At 52.7% G+C, this 17,542-nt stretch overlaps 1 protein-coding gene across 1 annotated transcript; it reads left to right on the forward strand.

Moving 5' to 3' along the window:
* Nucleotides 1–38: 38 nt before the first annotated feature.
* On the forward strand, nt 39–16,670 carry LOC122390180 (serine/arginine repetitive matrix protein 2-like). The gene is made up of 22 exons (XM_043382876.1): nt 39–459; nt 1,530–5,317; nt 5,888–5,965; nt 6,317–6,391; nt 6,743–6,847; nt 7,324–7,440; nt 7,805–7,897; nt 8,709–8,902; nt 9,200–9,337; nt 9,485–9,573; nt 9,993–10,108; nt 10,514–10,620; nt 10,809–10,900; nt 11,256–11,400; nt 11,936–12,058; nt 12,424–12,537; nt 12,819–13,111; nt 13,551–13,693; nt 14,046–14,220; nt 14,621–14,791; nt 15,299–15,429; nt 15,723–16,670. Exons 1-22 carry the CDS (start codon nt 177–179, stop codon nt 15,843–15,845), a joined length of 6,693 nt encoding a protein of 2,230 aa, XP_043238811.1. The 5' UTR covers nt 39–176; the 3' UTR covers nt 15,846–16,670.
* The last annotated feature ends 872 nt before the right edge of the window (nt 16,671–17,542 follow it).

The raw sequence follows: 17,542 nt of genomic DNA on the forward strand, positions 1-17,542 counted from the left end.
CAGTGATGCTCCTCTGCCCAGTCGGCCCGCACTATTTCCCCTCCCCTCCTCCCTCTCTCCGCCTCCCACACCTTTGTCCGCAGACCGGCCGGTCCGTCGGCCCGTCGCAGAGGCGGGCTCAGGACCACACACCTGGGGGAGCAGGCCAACCCCAGTCCGACGGAGCTCTACCTTACATGCTACCTCGACTGAGGATGGGGTTTCATCCATCACCACCTGTCTCGACACCCCTCTTCGGTCGGCACCCCTGCTGGCGTCGCCTCTGCGCGCGGCAAGAAGAGGGCGGAGGGTTGCGCCGTCTGCCGGCCCCAGGCACCCATCACCGTGCGGAGTGGCCGGTGTCTCGGCTGCGGCGGGAGGCACGTGGGGTCAACAGTAGACAGACGACGACTGCGGGCCGGTACTGCGATCCAGAGGAGGATGTCACTCTAAACAAGCCGTCAGTGTACTGCAGGGCAGGTATGTTTTGAAATGACGGGGGGGGGGGGGAGGTGTGAGGGTCGGAAGTAGCACCGTCTTTCATGAACAGGTGGGGAGGGGGACGGGGTGGCAGCGTGCTTACTAACACAGGTCAGGCCTGTCTGTGTCTTCGGACGGCAGGCGGGATAGGGGCATGTTGGGTTGGGCTCGTTGGGTGGAGGGAATGCGGTACGAACGGTCCACCCGAGAGGTCAGGTTTGTAAGATTACGATGTGAGTGGAGGGGAGGGGTGAACAGGGTGCGTTTAGGGTGGGTTCGTGCGTCTCGTGGAAACGGGCTGACAATGCCGTCTAAGATCGGTTGCCAGTACCGCCCGTCCCTCCTTCGATAATGAGTAGTTAATGACGTTATAATGAATAGTCTTTTATCGAACGCAATAACAAAGCCAGAGCCTGCGATCAGCGCGATTTGACGGGCGGGTTACCGTACGATCTGCAATTTCCTGGCTGTCAAATGGCGAAGTTTATCGCGAGACCTTGCTTATGAAGTCCATTGGCGTATTTCATGCTTCAGACCAGATTCATAAAATGACGATAATGAAATACACTCATTACAGGTATTATGACTTACGAAGAGATTTAGAGCACCGAATACCTGCGGTCGAACACTTTTTGGTCAAACCCGACGAAGGATGCGTAGGATCCTTAAAGTATGACATACTCTTTGCAGTGCTGGTATATCCCGAACACTTTTTGGCCAGGAGGAAGGGAGGCGATTTAGCGTCGGGCTATTCCAAGGTTCGCCTAGGATAAAAAATCGCCATCGGCGACCTCAGGCACACCCAAGATTCTTTTAGATAATAGATAGGCACACCCACAGTGCCTTCGGAGACGGGGCCCGACGTTGATGGCCAAGCAGCCTCGAGACAAATTCCAAACTATATGATTCTGTGCGAATTGCAAACGACATTCTCGGAGCATGAGATATTTGCTAAGATAAGCCGTTATCCTCGTTCCCCATTGTTCGGTGTTCGGTTACCCAATGGATGATCATTGGAAGCTGATGAGCTCACACCGATCCCGACTGACAGTGTCCTCTACACGTTTCAGCTCCACCCAGTTCCAGTCTGCGCCGCGAGGTGGCAGCCAGGTCGCGGCCGGTCGGGCCGCTGGCGGAGGCACGGGCGCCGCCGCCAGGGTCACGATCCGACCGTGGCGCTGCGCCTGGCCACCGCGCCGGTGACAGGACCGGTCGTGACGTGGCCGCTGCCATGCGAGTCGAAAATAGCGTCGAACTGGCGTCGCTGGCGGCTGGCGCCGGCCGGCCGAGCGGCCGACGGAAGCCCGCCGCTGGCCCGGCGCCCACTCTCTGTTTACACTTCGCGCCGCCCGAAATAAATTTCAGCCAAGGAGAGGTGGCGAACGCGGCGGCCGCGCCGGCAGACGCGGCGCGCAACGACGGTGGCGAGTGGTGGCGTGGTACCGTTCAGCGCGCTCCGCACCTGCCGGCGCCGGCGCGCGCCGTCCCGTGTCGCCGCCCGTGGCCGCAGCTCGCCGGTGCCGAGCGACCAGCCGAGCCCGGCTGCCGAGACCGCCATGCGGTGACGATGCCGAGACCTCCTGCCGCGCCGGGGGCGCCGGCGGAGGGCGCGGCGGCGCTGCTGCGCAGACGGGAGGCCTTCAGCAAGGGACACAGCGTGTCGCTCGACTCTGCCGACGGCCTGGTGACGGCGGCGGGCGCGGACGCGGCGCCGCCGGCCGGCCGCGCCGCCGCGCACGAGAGCGGCTCGCTGTCGGACACCGAGGAGTCGGCGCCCGACAGTTCCGTGTTCTCTCGTCTCCGGCTGCGCGTCCGCCAGAGCCCGCCACCGCCGCCACCAGCCGCTCACTCCAAGAAAGCTCCCGAGCGGCCCCAGTCGCCCAAGGCCAAGGCACGACGAGTGGACCGACTTCGTGAGTTTACTGAGCGACTAAGGCACACTGATCTCAAGTGGGGACGGGACGAGCGAGCCACCTCGATGAGTCCTCCGGAGCGGCCGCCTCTGCCGGCGGCGGTGGCTCCCACCCCGGTCTCGGCAGACAAGCCGCCCAGCCAGCCTCCGCGCCGCCACCGCCGGAAGGCTCGGCCGCCGCGGCCGCCGCCAATCGGGGAGAACGCGCCCGTGACCGGACTGGCGCCGGCCAAGACGTCACTGTTTAAGACCAACAGCGCCCCGCCGAGTCCCGATAGTGCCCCGTCGCGAGACCAGTTGAGTGTTCAGCCCGCAGTGTCTCCGTCGAGCGCGCTCAGTGCAGCGAATGTGACTACGAGCGCGGCTCGGGCCGCAGCGAATGTGCCACCGAACGCGACAGTGCGCGCGAGCAGTGTGGGCCCGCCCAGCGTGAGCGATCGCGCCGCGAGTGCCGCTCTATCAGCGGGTAGGTCGGACGGTGCCCCTGCCGCCACCCCGCTGTCCGCTGGTGCCAAAGAGACGTCCAAAGAGGCGCCCGTTCGGCCGTCGTTTGGGTACTACACCCAGCCGCGTACTATCCCCTTCAGAAGCGCCTCCTTTTCACGGTCATCTCACAGTGGTATAAACAGGACTGCGCGTCCCGGTAGCGCATCAGCGCTGACCATCCAGCCGGTCTACTTCAGCATCAACAAGCCGGCGGGGACGCCGCACACCACCTCACAAACCCTGCCTAAGAAGTTCAAAGCTCAAAACGCTCCGGTGCCCGAGGAAGACGCCTCCCTTGCGCCAATTAAACCGACACATGTGCGTCACAAATCGGACCCGGTGAAAGACTGGGAGCCTCCGTCGACGGAGCAGCAGTCTGAGCCGCCGGTACAGGCCTCCAACCCCCGCGACAGCCTACTGCTGGACGCCCTGCTGAAAGAGATCAACTCGGACACGTGCTTGCTTGACCGGGATGACAAACAGACCGCGGCAGCGGCTGCGGATGAAACGCCAGTGAGCACCAAGTCTGGTGAGGACGGCACGTCTAGTGCCCCAGCTGCGCACGCCGGCTCCGACTCGACGCAGCTGCCGCAGCCAGCCGAGGCCATCGCTCAAAGCTCCGCTAACGAAACTGACACACCGGCCGAGAACACTGCTGGGAAGTCTGCCAAGCAGACAGCAGAGTGCTCGACGCCGCCGGCCGACGGCAAACAACCACTCTCGAACGAGACAAAGGCGACTGACGACGCGCCACAACCCGTCTCGCCTCCAGCCGCGTGTGACGAGCCACCCGCCGCTGCGGCCGCCGCAGTAAGTGGCAACGCGGCGCCGCCAAACGACCTTAGCCAATGCAAACAGGCCGAACCGACTGAAAATAGTGGCGTCGATCAAGAAGATAATGTCGCCCGCAGCGGAGCGAACGCTAGCAGTGACAGCGGCAGCGCGAACATTACGGCACAACCAGACGTGGGTGGTGATGCACTTGCCTCTTCTGATGGGCCAGCGCCGCCGCAGAAAGAAGAACAGGAAGCTGTTAGTAATGCAGCGACACCAGCCACTCATGATTCAGAGACTCAGGCGGAAAGTAGCGGGACCAAGTCCTCGGCAGATGACGATGTGCCCCTGCGGCTACGACAGGCTCATGAGGACGTCCTCAACATCAACTTGGACCAGTTGGATGAGGATGGTGCTGAAGCCATCAGCCAGGTGCAGGAGAACTTCCGACAGGCCGTGAAGATGGCCGTTGAGACTCTGCTGAGTGAGGTCAGCGCTGGTGACGAGCAGACTGAACTGACCTCACTGCCTTCCGGCGCTGATCATGAGCGTGAAGTAGCTCATGTGCGAGTTGAGGGAAAGGAGGTCGTAGACGAGTGGACCGGAGCGGAGGACCTGACCACCACGGTCACCTCTGTGCGGAAGGAGCAGCGTCAGGCTGACCAGACGCTGCCTCCGCTGCTGGAACTGGAAGGAAAAGCCGCCGGGATCAGCCAGCACGGTGACACTACTGAGCGTCGCCAGGTGCGGCCACGACGCTTCAAGTCCAAGAGTCTTTCTCCTGTGCCGTTCCGAGTTGCCGAGGAACAGTTACCGCAGCTGGTAGAGGAAGCCGCTGAGCCTGAGACTCTACAGCGACCGGCAGCGTCCCGAGCCAAGTCGCGGAGTCTTGAGCACAAACAGCGCAGCTTTGATTTGCTGGACCGGCCGCCGCGGGAGCGTAAGCGCAACCAGAAGCGGAAGGAGAAGGTGGGATTCATGCTGACTACGGATCAGGATAGTCTAAGCTCATCTTCATCCGACGAAGCTCATTCCCGGGGCCGGAGTCAGACCTTGGATCCAGACTTCGCTCGGCCCAAGGCAGAGAAGATGCGACTGAAAAGTCACAGTGCTCGCGGCCGCACCACCAGTGATACAGCCACTCTGCGACCCCTTCTGACGCATCAGTCTCACATGGGAGAGCTTCTCACCCTCGACGAGCCACTGCGATTCGGGAAGGGTCGCCGACACGCCTCGCCCTCGTTCCTCTCCTACGACAGTGACGTGGATAGGTTTCCGCGCAGCCCGCACGGACCTCGTCGCCGCCTCCGCGGTCCCTACGGCGAAATGCTGGAGGGAAAGATGAGTCGAGGTGATACGAACCGTATGGCTCGAGATGACGACTCTCTCAAATTCCTCTCGGCCTTGGTCGAGTCTGCCTCTCCTTCCCCCACGCCTGCCAATTCCTCTCCTCGCGTATCTCGCCAGGAGAGGAGCTCGGGTCCTCCCCGAACTCCCTCGGACGGTGAGCTGGTGCAGCTCGAGCCGAGTCACGTGCGCACCGTCTCGTCACCGTCTGAGCTGGCGCACTTCTCGGAGCTGCTGTCGGAGGGGTATTACGACGGTGTCAGTCCGGCCGCTGAGGGCCTCATCTCTCAGCTGACCGCCCAGGAGGTCGGGCAGCTGCGAGCCCAGCCCAGGAAACGGGTGAGTAACGGTCATGGGACGATTTGGGATGGTTATTGTGATGTTATGATTTTGAGATTGGGAGACGTGTTGTCATGTTTAAGACAGACTGGCAGAGTGAGGAAGTGTTGCCCTTGTCGAACTTCATGACGTGACTGCCTGTTGGTTATGTCAATGAAAATGCAGTATACTATTGTGTACACTAACCCTAATTTCACAATGCGAAATATGTAACCAAACATGTCAAAGAAAGTTGTGATACATATCTAAATCGATAACTTACGTATGTATGTAAGCTTACGGGCGGGCGGGCAACGCTGGGTTGCTGGCATTGGTAGCTATCGGTTGCTGCCCGTCCTGTAGCTCCAGCTATGGTAGGACATCGGACTGCCGGTGGCGAGAACACGAGTTCGAGTTACTCAGGCTTTCGATTAGAGATTGTTGTTTGGATTTGTTTGTGGTGGGTACGGAAGCTCAGCAGCAGCCAGTTGAGGTCAGTGCGTTGATCTGACTGGTTAGGCATTTAAGTGTTTGGCTGTGTTGTCAGCAGAGCCGTTGAATGTGCGGTGATTGGCCGTGCTATGTCCCCAGGGCCGGCGGTTGTTCGTGATAGGGGAGCTGCTGGACACGGAGCGGTCCTACGTCGAGTCTCTCCGGCTGCTGATGAGTGTCAGTATCAAATGCAATAGCAATTTATCGCAACTTTCGAATAGCAAATGTTACGCTCTCGTGCGAGTAGGTATTCATACTAAATATAGATTTTGCTTCTGTTGAAAGTCCTTTAGATAGGAACATCTCATTTATTTGCACCAAACTTCGTTTTTCAGTGTTTCACAAGACTGTTAAATCAGCCATTTATTAAGACGAATTATTGCTAGCGTACCGCATTCGTACTGTTTTTCTTGACAAGCTAGTTACAAGTATGAAGTTTCGGTGCTCATTCTGAGTTGTGGTGTCCATATGACGTACTAAATACGCTGTTCCTGCCGCGCCAGGCTATCATGCATTATTATGCCGCAGTATTCGCGCAAACTCCGGGAGCCTGAACCAGGAGCCCTCATCGAGCCCAACACACTGCTGGACATATTCCACATGGTAAGATATGTAGGAAGCCGTTTTTATCTCAGTATTTATTTACTGCTGTCGGTGGTGGATGGCTGCAATTGTCTTATTATGCTCGACCGTTCTTTTTCTTTTACGTGTCATGACTTATCGTTTTATGTTTTAATGTTTCGTAACTCAAATGTGAGTTAAGCTGAGAAGTGTACGCGCAATGACCAATAATTTTCTTCACCTTTTTTAAGTGTCCGCTTTAACGTACTTTTGCACTCATAAAATGTGCATCATGGGTTCAGCTGTAGAACAGATGTGTCGGAAAACTTATCGGCTCTCGCTGAATATGCCCATACCCTTTTCATTGATCGATATATGTGCTCACTTTGTCAGATTCCCGAAATTCTGGAGATCCACGAGGACTTTCTTCGCGAGTTGCTGCTGCGAGCGGACAACTGGAGCAGCCAGCAGGGGATCGGAGAGGTCTTCCTCGACAAAGTGAGTAACTTCAATTGTAACTGTAAGTGACGTGTAACCACAACTGGAGCAGTCAGTAGGGGATCGGAGAGGTCTTCCTCGACAAAGTGAGTAACGTCAGCTGTAACTGTGAGGGCGTGTAACGACAACTGAAGCAGTCGGCAGGGAATAGGCGAGGTGTTTCTCGACAAAGTAAGTTGTGAACGCTCGCCCTCGTGTAGGTGTTTCCAAGTACACGAGAAATGCTAATGCATCGAATGAGTAGATTGTATAATGCTGTTAGGCAAAAGTACGCTATGCATCACGTGTATGACATGTATTCATTGCCTGTGTGGCATATGTTAGGATCGAGGCACTGATAGTTAGTGCAAAGCACTACTCAACAAATAAGCGAACATTCGTTTTTATTTCTTGTCCTGTAGTGGCTACAGTTCCCCGCTATGTGATGTCAAATGTCGACATTTCATCTAACCCACCCGTACAACGTTATGTTCCAGCTGACCCAGCCGTGCGTGCTGGACACATACACGGCGTTTGTCAACAACTGGCCCACGGCCAGGGAGGCGCTCAGAAGGGCGTGTCAGCTCAAACCGGGACTGGCCAAATATTTGGAGGTAGGCGCACACGTGGACAATAACGCTGGCTCAACTGCTGCTCAGCGTAAAATGCGTTGTATGTATCGTGGATGTTATGCTACCGACTACGAATATTTAGCGTAACTAGGGAAAACGTGATGTAATCTGGGCTATGTCAATGCCATGTAATGTGTGATACTATTTATGAATAAACGACTTCATTTTTGTTATGATGTAACGTCATCGAATTATACCTAACTTGCCTCCCTCATGGGAAACAGCAGGGTGTTGTACGTTGTGACCTACCACTTTCGATGCATATTTAAACGAAGCTCAATTTATCTTGTACTCGTGTTTCATACCGGGTTTCTTTACGTAAGACTGGGCTTTGCCTTGCTCACAGAGTTTGGAGAGGTCCAATAAGCGGAAGCTCAGTTTCACCCACCTGCTCATCATGCCAGTGCAGAGGATACCGCGCTACGAACTGCTACTGAAGGTAAGCTACTCAGCGGATACCCCGCTACGAGCTGCTACTAACGGCGAGAAGGCGCGTAAGCGATGTAATGTGACACTGGATGTCGTTAACCGTTTGATCGGTCTTCTTAAAGAACTTTGGTTTGACGTGAAGCAGAAACGATTATTTTCCCTGAATTATTGTTCAGACTTGTAGGAGCAGAGATTCTTTGACATAGTCTCTGGCCGCTCCTGTGTCCAAACAGTAAACCATCCTAGATGAGCCATTAGATTAGGATGTATGAGACTACCGGACGTTTATTAGAGTCGGTAGAACAGAGTATCAGACGATTTTCGGCGAGGCATTTGCAGCTCCTAGGGATCGACAGCCAGCCTTTGGCAAGCCGACCCGCCAGGCGCGCCGGCTATTTAGAGCACTCCCCTTCTCCAAAACGCCGGCCGGGCGGCCGGCCCGCCCAGCATGTGCCCGGCTACGAAGTATTAGCGAAATGCGACCGTTGCAATCTGGCTGGCCGAACACCATGCGAGCCAACAAAAGTATCACGCAGAGCAGCATTGTGCCGCAGACTATCGGTAGAGGACTTGAGTGTGTTTGGCCTGCTCAAATGACTGGAACTGAATGGACTTCAAATAATGCCGGTGATGTCCATAGTGTGGCTCGCTTGTGAAATTTCCGCTTTTTTCAAATATTATTTTTAGACGTGCTCTTTTATTGAAATAACGTCGCTTGCTTATACATTCTGCGTTGATTTTACAGTCACTCCGGCTATTGCCTGGGGCGATCGGTATTTTTCGAATCGTTAACCCGTCTCTCTGCCCTCTTCCTTTTCCAGCAACTGGTGGCGCACACGCCTGCCGACCACCCGGACCTGGAGCCGCTGCGGTCGGCGCTCGCCGAGGTCCATCTGCTGGCCACGCGCATCAACAGCCTCGAGCAGGAGACCATGCAGAACGAGGCGCTGCTACAGATGCTGCGGGAGGTGGAGGCGGCCGTGGACGGCCTGGACGGCTTGGTCACTCCGGACAGGTGAGAATGAATGGGAGGAGGTGTTAGGGATGGTGAGAGGGGTAAATGGCATACAACAAACAAAAGCGGGTTGAACCGACACCATTCGAAAACTAGCAACCCATTGTCAGACAGCTTGAATATTCCGGCTGTAACAATAAACATGCATTTTATCACGGAACCTTGGTGTACTTGTTACCGAAACACGTTCTACATTTATCTTCACTGTTTTTTTTCTACATCTTTCTTCCCTGTCATGCACACTTTGGTTGTTGTTTTCTGCTTTCGTACTCAATCCTTGGCATTGATTGTTTCCAGGGTGCTCGTTCGGCATGACCAGGTCACCATGACGAGCGCGCTGGGTACCAAGAAGGACCGCTGTCTGTTCCTCTTCAACGACCTGCTGGTGATCGCAAGTTCCAAACGGCGCACTGGCACGGCGCGAAAACCCTCCACGTGAGTTCATACCTGGAAGAAGACAGACCTGTAATGCAAGCAATGTCACTTGTTTTCAACGGTCTCTGCAATGAATTTGAAATATCCATTGTAAGCGGTGCGTGTCTGTCAATTGATTTCTAACTCTCCTATGTGTTTTGACACCAGGGCGCTGGATGGCTCTGTTACTGGTCTGGAGGCCAACAAGTACAAATTGCTCATGAAAATACCGCTGGCCGACCTCAACATTGCCCGATGTGAGTGACGGTTACAATGGGTTGTGGTTTCACCGACATTTGTGCCGAGAGAAAAGTATCTTCGTTGTGTGCATTTCTGGGATCAATTCAGCTCTCAAACTTCGTTCAACGTAAGTGCGATTTTACACGATACAGTTTTCTATTTGTGCGTAATTTCCTGAGCCACTCTGGTAAGTTTGTCATACAATTATAAGCGAGTGTGGAGATACTCACATTTTCCTGATATTCAAGTCCGTTTGGTCCTTCGAAGCATAGAAATAAGAACATTTCTATGCTTCGAGATACCATTGATGCCGCTCTTTACCATGAAAGATGTCTCTTAACATTTTGTAAACGAGTAATCCGTCTCCACGACAGCTGCGTCCCGATTGGTCGGTTATCTGTTACGATCATAATCAATTCCATGTTCTCTATTGCAGCAAAGGACGAGAACCTCAGCTCACTTCTGAAAGAGGTGGAGAAAATTGAGGAGGATATCACTACACTGAGACAGATCGGCATCATGGTCTGCAAACTGCACTGCAACCACTACCAGGTGAGTCTACTGCAACGCACCGCTGACTCCTTGAACAAGTCGGTCGGCGCTATCATTCAATTGTCAAAGTCGTTGATATAACATGTCATGCTATATCAACGACTTTGGCCGTGCTTTTTTAGTATGTAGGTGGCAATGCGCTTGCCCAGATGCATGAACAGCAAGCACGTTGCTTGCAGGGTGCAGGGTCATGCAGGGCCGTTGGTTGATTGATGGGTACAAATAGCGCTCGTGCTTGCGCAGTATAGTGCTCGATTGTTCATTTATTTATAGCACTTTATCAAGTTCAAATATGTTTATTTAGCTTCTTTTGTTTCATCTCACGACACTTACTACCTTCCACGTCACCCCATCTCCCCACCACCACCGTTGGCACGCCTCTGACCGATACTCCCGCCCCGTCAGGTGGAGGAGCTGGTCAAGGAGATGGCAAACGTGCTGAACAAGCAGCTGGCCGAGCGGCACCGGGCCGACAGTCAGCTGGTGATGACGCAGCTCAATGTCACCACGCCGTGAGTAAACAATCTGGAATTACGTGAGAAAGTTACTCTTTACGGATAAGATATGCCAAATGTGTATATCACGCAAATTATTTCAGCAGGTACGGATAAGTAAGAAGCAAAGTGTTTCAGCGCTGAGGTCACATCTGAAGTTTTATTAACTCTCTGAAGTTTTAAATTGACCTTGTTTCTTTTTTCAGTGACGGCATTGAAAACATATCGATGAACTTCCCGGAAATTGAGAAACGTACAGCGTGGGAACAAACCTTCAATGAAACGAAACAGAAACTAGGTATGTAAGTGCAAATGAGAGCATGCAGTCGGTTCCTTTTTATCTTCTCGCACATTTACAGAATATTCATATATAGCTATCGTATAGAGGCTTTCATATTTCTTTATGAAAATACCATTTTGACCATAGTCACCTCTCCCCCCCAAAAAAAACGGAGCGTGCTGGCGAATGGCGACACATTTCGTTTTTCGTCATCTTGAGACGAATGTTAGGTCAGATACCGAAGTTTTGCTTTCCTATCGTACTCATGTCGTAAGCTGTCATCTGTCTCGCACCACTTTGCTTTCGGCAAAATGGTGACCGAAACTGCTGTTTTCTATTTACCTCACCGCTCCGCGTACCGTCTCCGTTTCAGCTCTGTCGGCCGAGCGGCGTCCGGTACCCGAGTTCCTGTACCCGCTGCCCATCCGGAAAACACGCGCCGGCCTGCAGTTTACCTGCGCCGCGGCCACCCCGAGTCTCAGCTCGCGGCAGTGCAGTGACGTCTGGGTCTGCAATAGGTGGGTAACGCTACGGCGTCTCCGAAACTGGGGCTGCTGTCCTAGGTGTTGTACGGGGCGGGGCGCAGTCCGAGTGGATGTTCTAGGACGGTTGTGTACATACTAGAAAACGGCGCATTTGCAGCCTACACGGTACAGACAGACATGCCTTTTCTAATTTGCAAAGACGCAGGTCGTGGTATAGTAACCCCCTATGGGTAGAGTTATTGCATGGTACTCGTATAACAAATCTTTCTTGTAGAAGTAGTGACAACTGACAGACCTATGCGTATGCAGCAGTCTTGCCCTAGTGTGAGACGTGAGTCGGTAGCCGCTCTACAGAAGTTCCTGCTCTCCCCGATAGTTGTCGCTAGTCGTCAGCACCTGAAGTTAGACTGTGCCGCCGTACTCAGTACGAGCACTGACTCCAACCCGGGCAGGATTTTCGTGTGTTCGACACTGACTCGCTGTGACCCTATAGTGCGACAATGTAGTATCTGCATTCCACAGTGACAGGCCGTGAGTATCCAGGGTGACACCCTGATTTATGTTCCAGTGACGGTTACGTGGGTCAGATCTGCGTGCTGAGTCTCCGACCGGAGCCGACAGTTACCTCCTGTAACGGAGTTTGTAACTCACGCATCCTGTGCATCGCTCCGGTTCCCGGTTTGACGCTCAGGTGAGGTGCACTTATAATCAGGGTTATCGAGACCGTGAGATACCAGCGAATGTATCGGCTAACGTTCGCATAGCTCATTTTTCGAATACTTTAGGTTTTCGCTGTGAAGGGAACCAGGTATCAACCCAAATCGCTTACAGGAGAGATGCGACCCCATTTCCGCCTGTTTGCTCCAAAGACAGCGCATGGCCGCTAAGGGCCCACGAGGACTGATAAAACGAGTTTTCACACTTGCGAGCTACATGTATGTTGGGCTTGTATGTTGGGCCAACCAGAGATGCCTTTGTCCCTTGTGTCTAACGCGGCTATTCAATACAGAGGCCTCAGCCTAGCTCGCTGACCAGGCTCGTTGGACCTGCTGACAGGATAAACGGCTCGCCCGAGCCGACGCGCTGTGCTTCCACCCCTCCCACGGGTAGTGAGCCTCCGGCGGCCGCGCAGAGCGGGGACGAAAAGTCCGGCACCATCGACCTCGACAGGTGGGTGTGCTGTGCCCCTTAGAGTGTCAACAGACGCGGCAGATTGTCTAGACACTTACTGTTTCCGTTTCTCTAATCAGACATTGTTGCTGAACTTTGGAGGTGTGGGTTTACAATATTTACCTCTTAAATTTGATTTTATCTTGATAAACTCATTTCATAAAAGCATTCGACAAGACAATTTCTTATACCATAAACGATATGTTTGTAATATTATATGGTGTAGTCAATCCAGATCTAGGAATGGTGGATGATCATCATTCCCGTCTGCCGTCTTTCAGCTCGTCGGACTCCTCGGACTCTGACGAGTCCCGCGCGGACGACTGGCGGGACGACTCCTCAGCTACCGGCGGGGGCGGGGGCGGCGCAGCCGGCCAGGCCGACCAGCCGACCATGTGGCTGGGCACGGAGGACGGCTGTATCTATGTCTACAACTGTGCCGACTACGTGCGCATCAAGAAGACCAAGGTGAAGGTGCAGCTGGGTTCTGCGGCGCACGCCATCGTCTACCTGGAGGGCCGCGTGTTCGTGGCGCTGGCTAATGGGACAGTGTCGGCCTACAGCAGGGTGGAAGGTTAGTAGAGGGGGAGAATGGGTTACTAAATCTGCGGAGAAGCTATGTACTGTGGTCCATCAGCAGGACAGATCAGTGACAAGTGATGGAGAACTCGTTATTAACGTGATGGTGAACAGTTGCTATTCTAAAGAGTTATGACGTGGAGAAAACAAAATAAAATATCACAATGCCTCATAGCACAGCAATATGAAAATTACATCGACGCTGAATTGTTGCCTATTCTTGACTGGTTTCGGTTAAAGTACCTACTGTGATTGAATAATTTATTAGTTTTAGAACGATATTCTGACGGACGACTAATGTCCACGTTTTACACCCTCCCCTCCCCTCCCCTCCATCCACGAAATTCGTTGTACGACTCTTGACTGCGCCCCATTCAGCATCTGTTTTACTTCGTGTTGTCCGTGCACTCACGTGTGCCATTATCATTCGCCAGGCAGCTCCTGGGACATGCAGAGTCCGGAGGTGATCCAGGTCGCGTCTACCGCTGTGAACAGACTCGCAGTCGTCTCTGGTAAACTGTGGGCCTGCTCTCAGAACAGGATACGGGTCATTAATCCCACCACCAGCGCTATCGAGGTCAGTAGATGGAGCTCGAGAGCTCAGATCGACAACTTTTACGTCCTAATGGCAGAGCTGTTGGACTCGTTGGTATTAGTAGGTCGGCTTCGTCTGTTCATTAGGAAAGATGCCATTGCCGTTCTATCAGCGTGCATACCTTGACGTGTGCTTCTAAGAACCCTTGCCATCTTCCTACCAACAAGCGATAACGTTTGTTCTCAAGCCAACGTTGATATATGGTTATCAAAAAGTAGCGGCTCTTTGCTAGCAAGCTGTATTGTCCGTGGCCAACGACCAATAGCGTTTGTTCGCAAAGGGACGGAGCAGCAACATCTATTCACTAACTACTATCGCCGCCGTCTGTTTTCAGCAAACTGTGACTGTGAGCAGCGACAGCCAGGCCACGGTACAGGCTCTGGTGCCGTCTGGTCTGGGAGTGTGGCTCAGCTTTCACAACCTGGGCACGGTGCGACTGTTCCACACAATCACATTCGAGATGATCTGCGAGGTGGACGTCACGTCGGCTGTCACTCGCATGTTGTCGGGTGAGCGCTGGAAGGGGAGAGCAACGGCGCGTGTAAACGGAGAGATGGGCGTTGGCGCACCCTGCATGGCAGGCAGAGGTGGGTTTAGGTAGGCGCCGGTAGGGAACAGGCTGTGATGTGTGTCAGCTAGGTGCCGCTTAGTGGCAGGGATGTATGTACTAGCTGTAGAGGGCGGATAGCGGCAGACCTGAGAAAGGCGTCATTAGTGGCCAAACTCAGGCTTGCATAGGTGGGACTGATGGTACCGTGTACCTCTTAAAGGTGACGGTAGGTAGCGAGCAACGGCCAACCCCCATCGCTATAACTAATGACCCAAAGACATGACCAGTCGTTCAGGCACTAGATAGTGGTTGACCCAATGTGAAACACGTCCCTGACAGCTGACGCTGCCCCTCCACAGGCTGTGACGACATAATCCGTCAGCACAAGACAGCGTGTCTGCGCGTCACCTCACTGATGGTGTGTAAGGACCTGCTGTGGATCGGCACGTCTGCCGGCGTGATCCTGAACCTGCCGCTGCCGCTGCTGACCACCACCACCAGCTGGCTGACCAACACGCTCAGCATCGCAGGTTAGTGATCAATATACAGACCACTGACCAACACGCTAACCAACACAATAAACACCTCCACCAGCTGGCTGACCGACACGCTCAGCATCGCGGATGAGTGACGAGCGACCTGTGGTTAATACACTGACGAATACACTGACCACTTCTGCCAGCTGGCTGACCAGCACGCTCAGTATCGCGGGTTAGTATGTTCCACATTCTCTTGACCTTATTCTTTGTTACTTCTTTAGCCGTTTTAAAATATTCTAACCGGTTTCGTCTTTCGACTTCATTAGCGCTTCAAAAAAAAAAAAAACGTACGCTGCGCTAATTAAGTTGAAGAAGCCGGTCCGCTACATTATATTATATAGTTAATTGCTTACTCACGACATTTGTACATATAGGTATTGTTCAAACAAATATACTTGTCTGAGATATGTAAATTCTAGACGCAAATACCTTGAAACTTCTCTGACACACGCCGTGTAACGACAGAGGACGTCCCACTGACTTCTGTATCTATTGCAGGTATTTCTCACGGTCACACGGGTCACGTCCGGTTCCTGGCCTCCGTCGAGTCCACCACAGAGGTCATGGCACCCACCCGATACCGACATGCTCGTGGCAGCGCAAAGGTCAAGGACAAAGCACAGGTCAAGGTGAGAGCTACTCGAAAGTCAGTTGGAAAAAGACGGAATATCGGCTGTTTCGTACAAGAATCAAGTGCTACATTCGAAAATCCGGATATCTTTGGTTTATTTGTAATGTATTCCTCGCATTTCCGTTTTTATGAATTTTAGTAGCTTGAACCTTTTTCAGCTTTGTCGTGTTTTTCACCTTTTGCATCCTGCAGACATCGATTTTTATGGAAGCCCTTGATAACCTAATGTGTAAATCGTCTGTCGTGAAAGCCAGTAAGAGAACATCTGACGTTTTGTCTCGTCTTTGGCAGGCCTCGGTGGGTAAGGTTCTGGTGATATCCGGCGGCGACGGTTACGAGGATTTCCGCTCGTCGGGGTCGGAGCTGTCTGGAAGGGACGACTCCACCAACCATCTACTCCTGTGGCGAGTGTGAACGAGGAGTCAACCAGTTGCGTGCTGCTGAGATGGCAGATTTGTGCACTGTGTGGGCGGTAAATCCACCGTGCATGGGCTACCCAGGCGTGTGGAGGAAGGAAGATTCATTACCAAGGGCCTGCTTAACTCCTGAGACGCGTCTGAAGGACAAGTCGGCCATTTACCTGTTGTTGAAGAAGAAGCAGGCTACAACTGCAACAACTGTATTGAATGGCTCTTGCAACACGGCTCGCACAATCTCATTTGAGCCTCCATAATCTACCACGTGTCAAGTATTTAATTGAAGAGCTTATGATGATCTGTCAAGAACAGCGAGGTTTATGATGCTGTATCGTTATTCCTTTGCTGACTCTTTGTGTTAGGCATGAGCTTGGAGTTGTCGGTTCATGTCGAATTGTTGAACAATAACATCAGTAAAGTTGGCACAGAAAGAGGCTTGCTGTTGGTATGGGATAGGCAGCTAGCTATGCGCGGCATGCGAATATTTATTATAGCTCATACATCGTATCTGCCGATCGCTGCTGAAATACTAATTGACTTTGAGGACGGCTGGTTTCTCGCTGTGTAGATTGAAGGTTCCATGTTAATCAGAATCTTCTTTTTATTCTGGAAGTTGACTGAGGTTAGACTGTTGGTGCGGTGGTCTTTGAGTAGGTACTGCCGTGTGCCGCTCGGTAACCTAGGGTCTACTCGTGGCGCCCTCACTCGCCAGTAAACAAGTTTGTGACGCTTCTGGTCTTCTCGAGTTTCAACAATGGCTCGTATGTCTATTTTGTATCTGCACTTATCGTTCATCGAAGCAATATATCGAGAGGCGGCAAAATGGCTCTTTTCGCAACAATATTACCTGTTTCTGTACAAGCTCTGAAAATGATACCCTCAGGCCTCAAGGGGCATATTTATGCACTAAGCTGTATTGCCAACGGACAGTTTATATTCGGAAGATTTATTTGTTTTGTAGGGTTTAGCCCTTTTGGTCTGACGAGATCTAGTGGAAGGATGATAGAGGGGGATAAAATGGTCTTGGTGACTACCCTGGTGCTCCGCCGGGGCTGAGCCCGTCCAGTGGACATGCTATTGCTAACCGTCCGCGCTAACGGGCATTGCTTCCGACCACGAGCCTTCTGGGATGGAGCTACCCGCGTGGGATAAAGTTGCCCGTCCAGCCCGGAGCAGGTGGATTGAGGTATGGAGGTGAAGGATTTGACTATCCTGAGGATGAAAGCGATGGAACAGAGAAAGATAATGTCGAATATTGTGTAAATCTACCCACGGATTATGTCCTTTTTTGTAACATGTTTAATATTGATTTCATAAAATACCAATTAAGTGCGTGTTTTAGGCCTAGACATCATAGTCGGAGCTCATCAGCCATATGAGACAGTTGGCGGAGAAAATTTTCCTAACTTATTGCATTTTTTTGCATTTATTGCAATTCATTGAAACAAAAGCTTTCATGTCCAAAGCGCATCCTTCTTTGAGATACCAGACCCGAATCATGCGACGAGAACCCGTGCCTAAAATAAAGCGTCATCTACCGAGACATGTTTTGTATACCCGCCACAAGAGGCGCTGCAGGTCTCGAACATTGCCCATCCTGAACTGAGTTTCTCTAGGTCTTGTTTTGTTCAATATAGTCTCCGTGCATTTCTATCCATTTATTTACTTCTCGATTTTGTTATTTCTTGTGTACTG

The sequence above is a fragment of the Amphibalanus amphitrite genome, unplaced genomic scaffold, assembly GCF_019059575.1.
Source record: "Amphibalanus amphitrite isolate SeventyFive unplaced genomic scaffold, NRLGWU_Aamphi_draft 000385F_arrow, whole genome shotgun sequence".
Classification (NCBI taxonomy): Eukaryota; Metazoa; Arthropoda; class Thecostraca; order Balanomorpha; family Balanidae; genus Amphibalanus; species Amphibalanus amphitrite.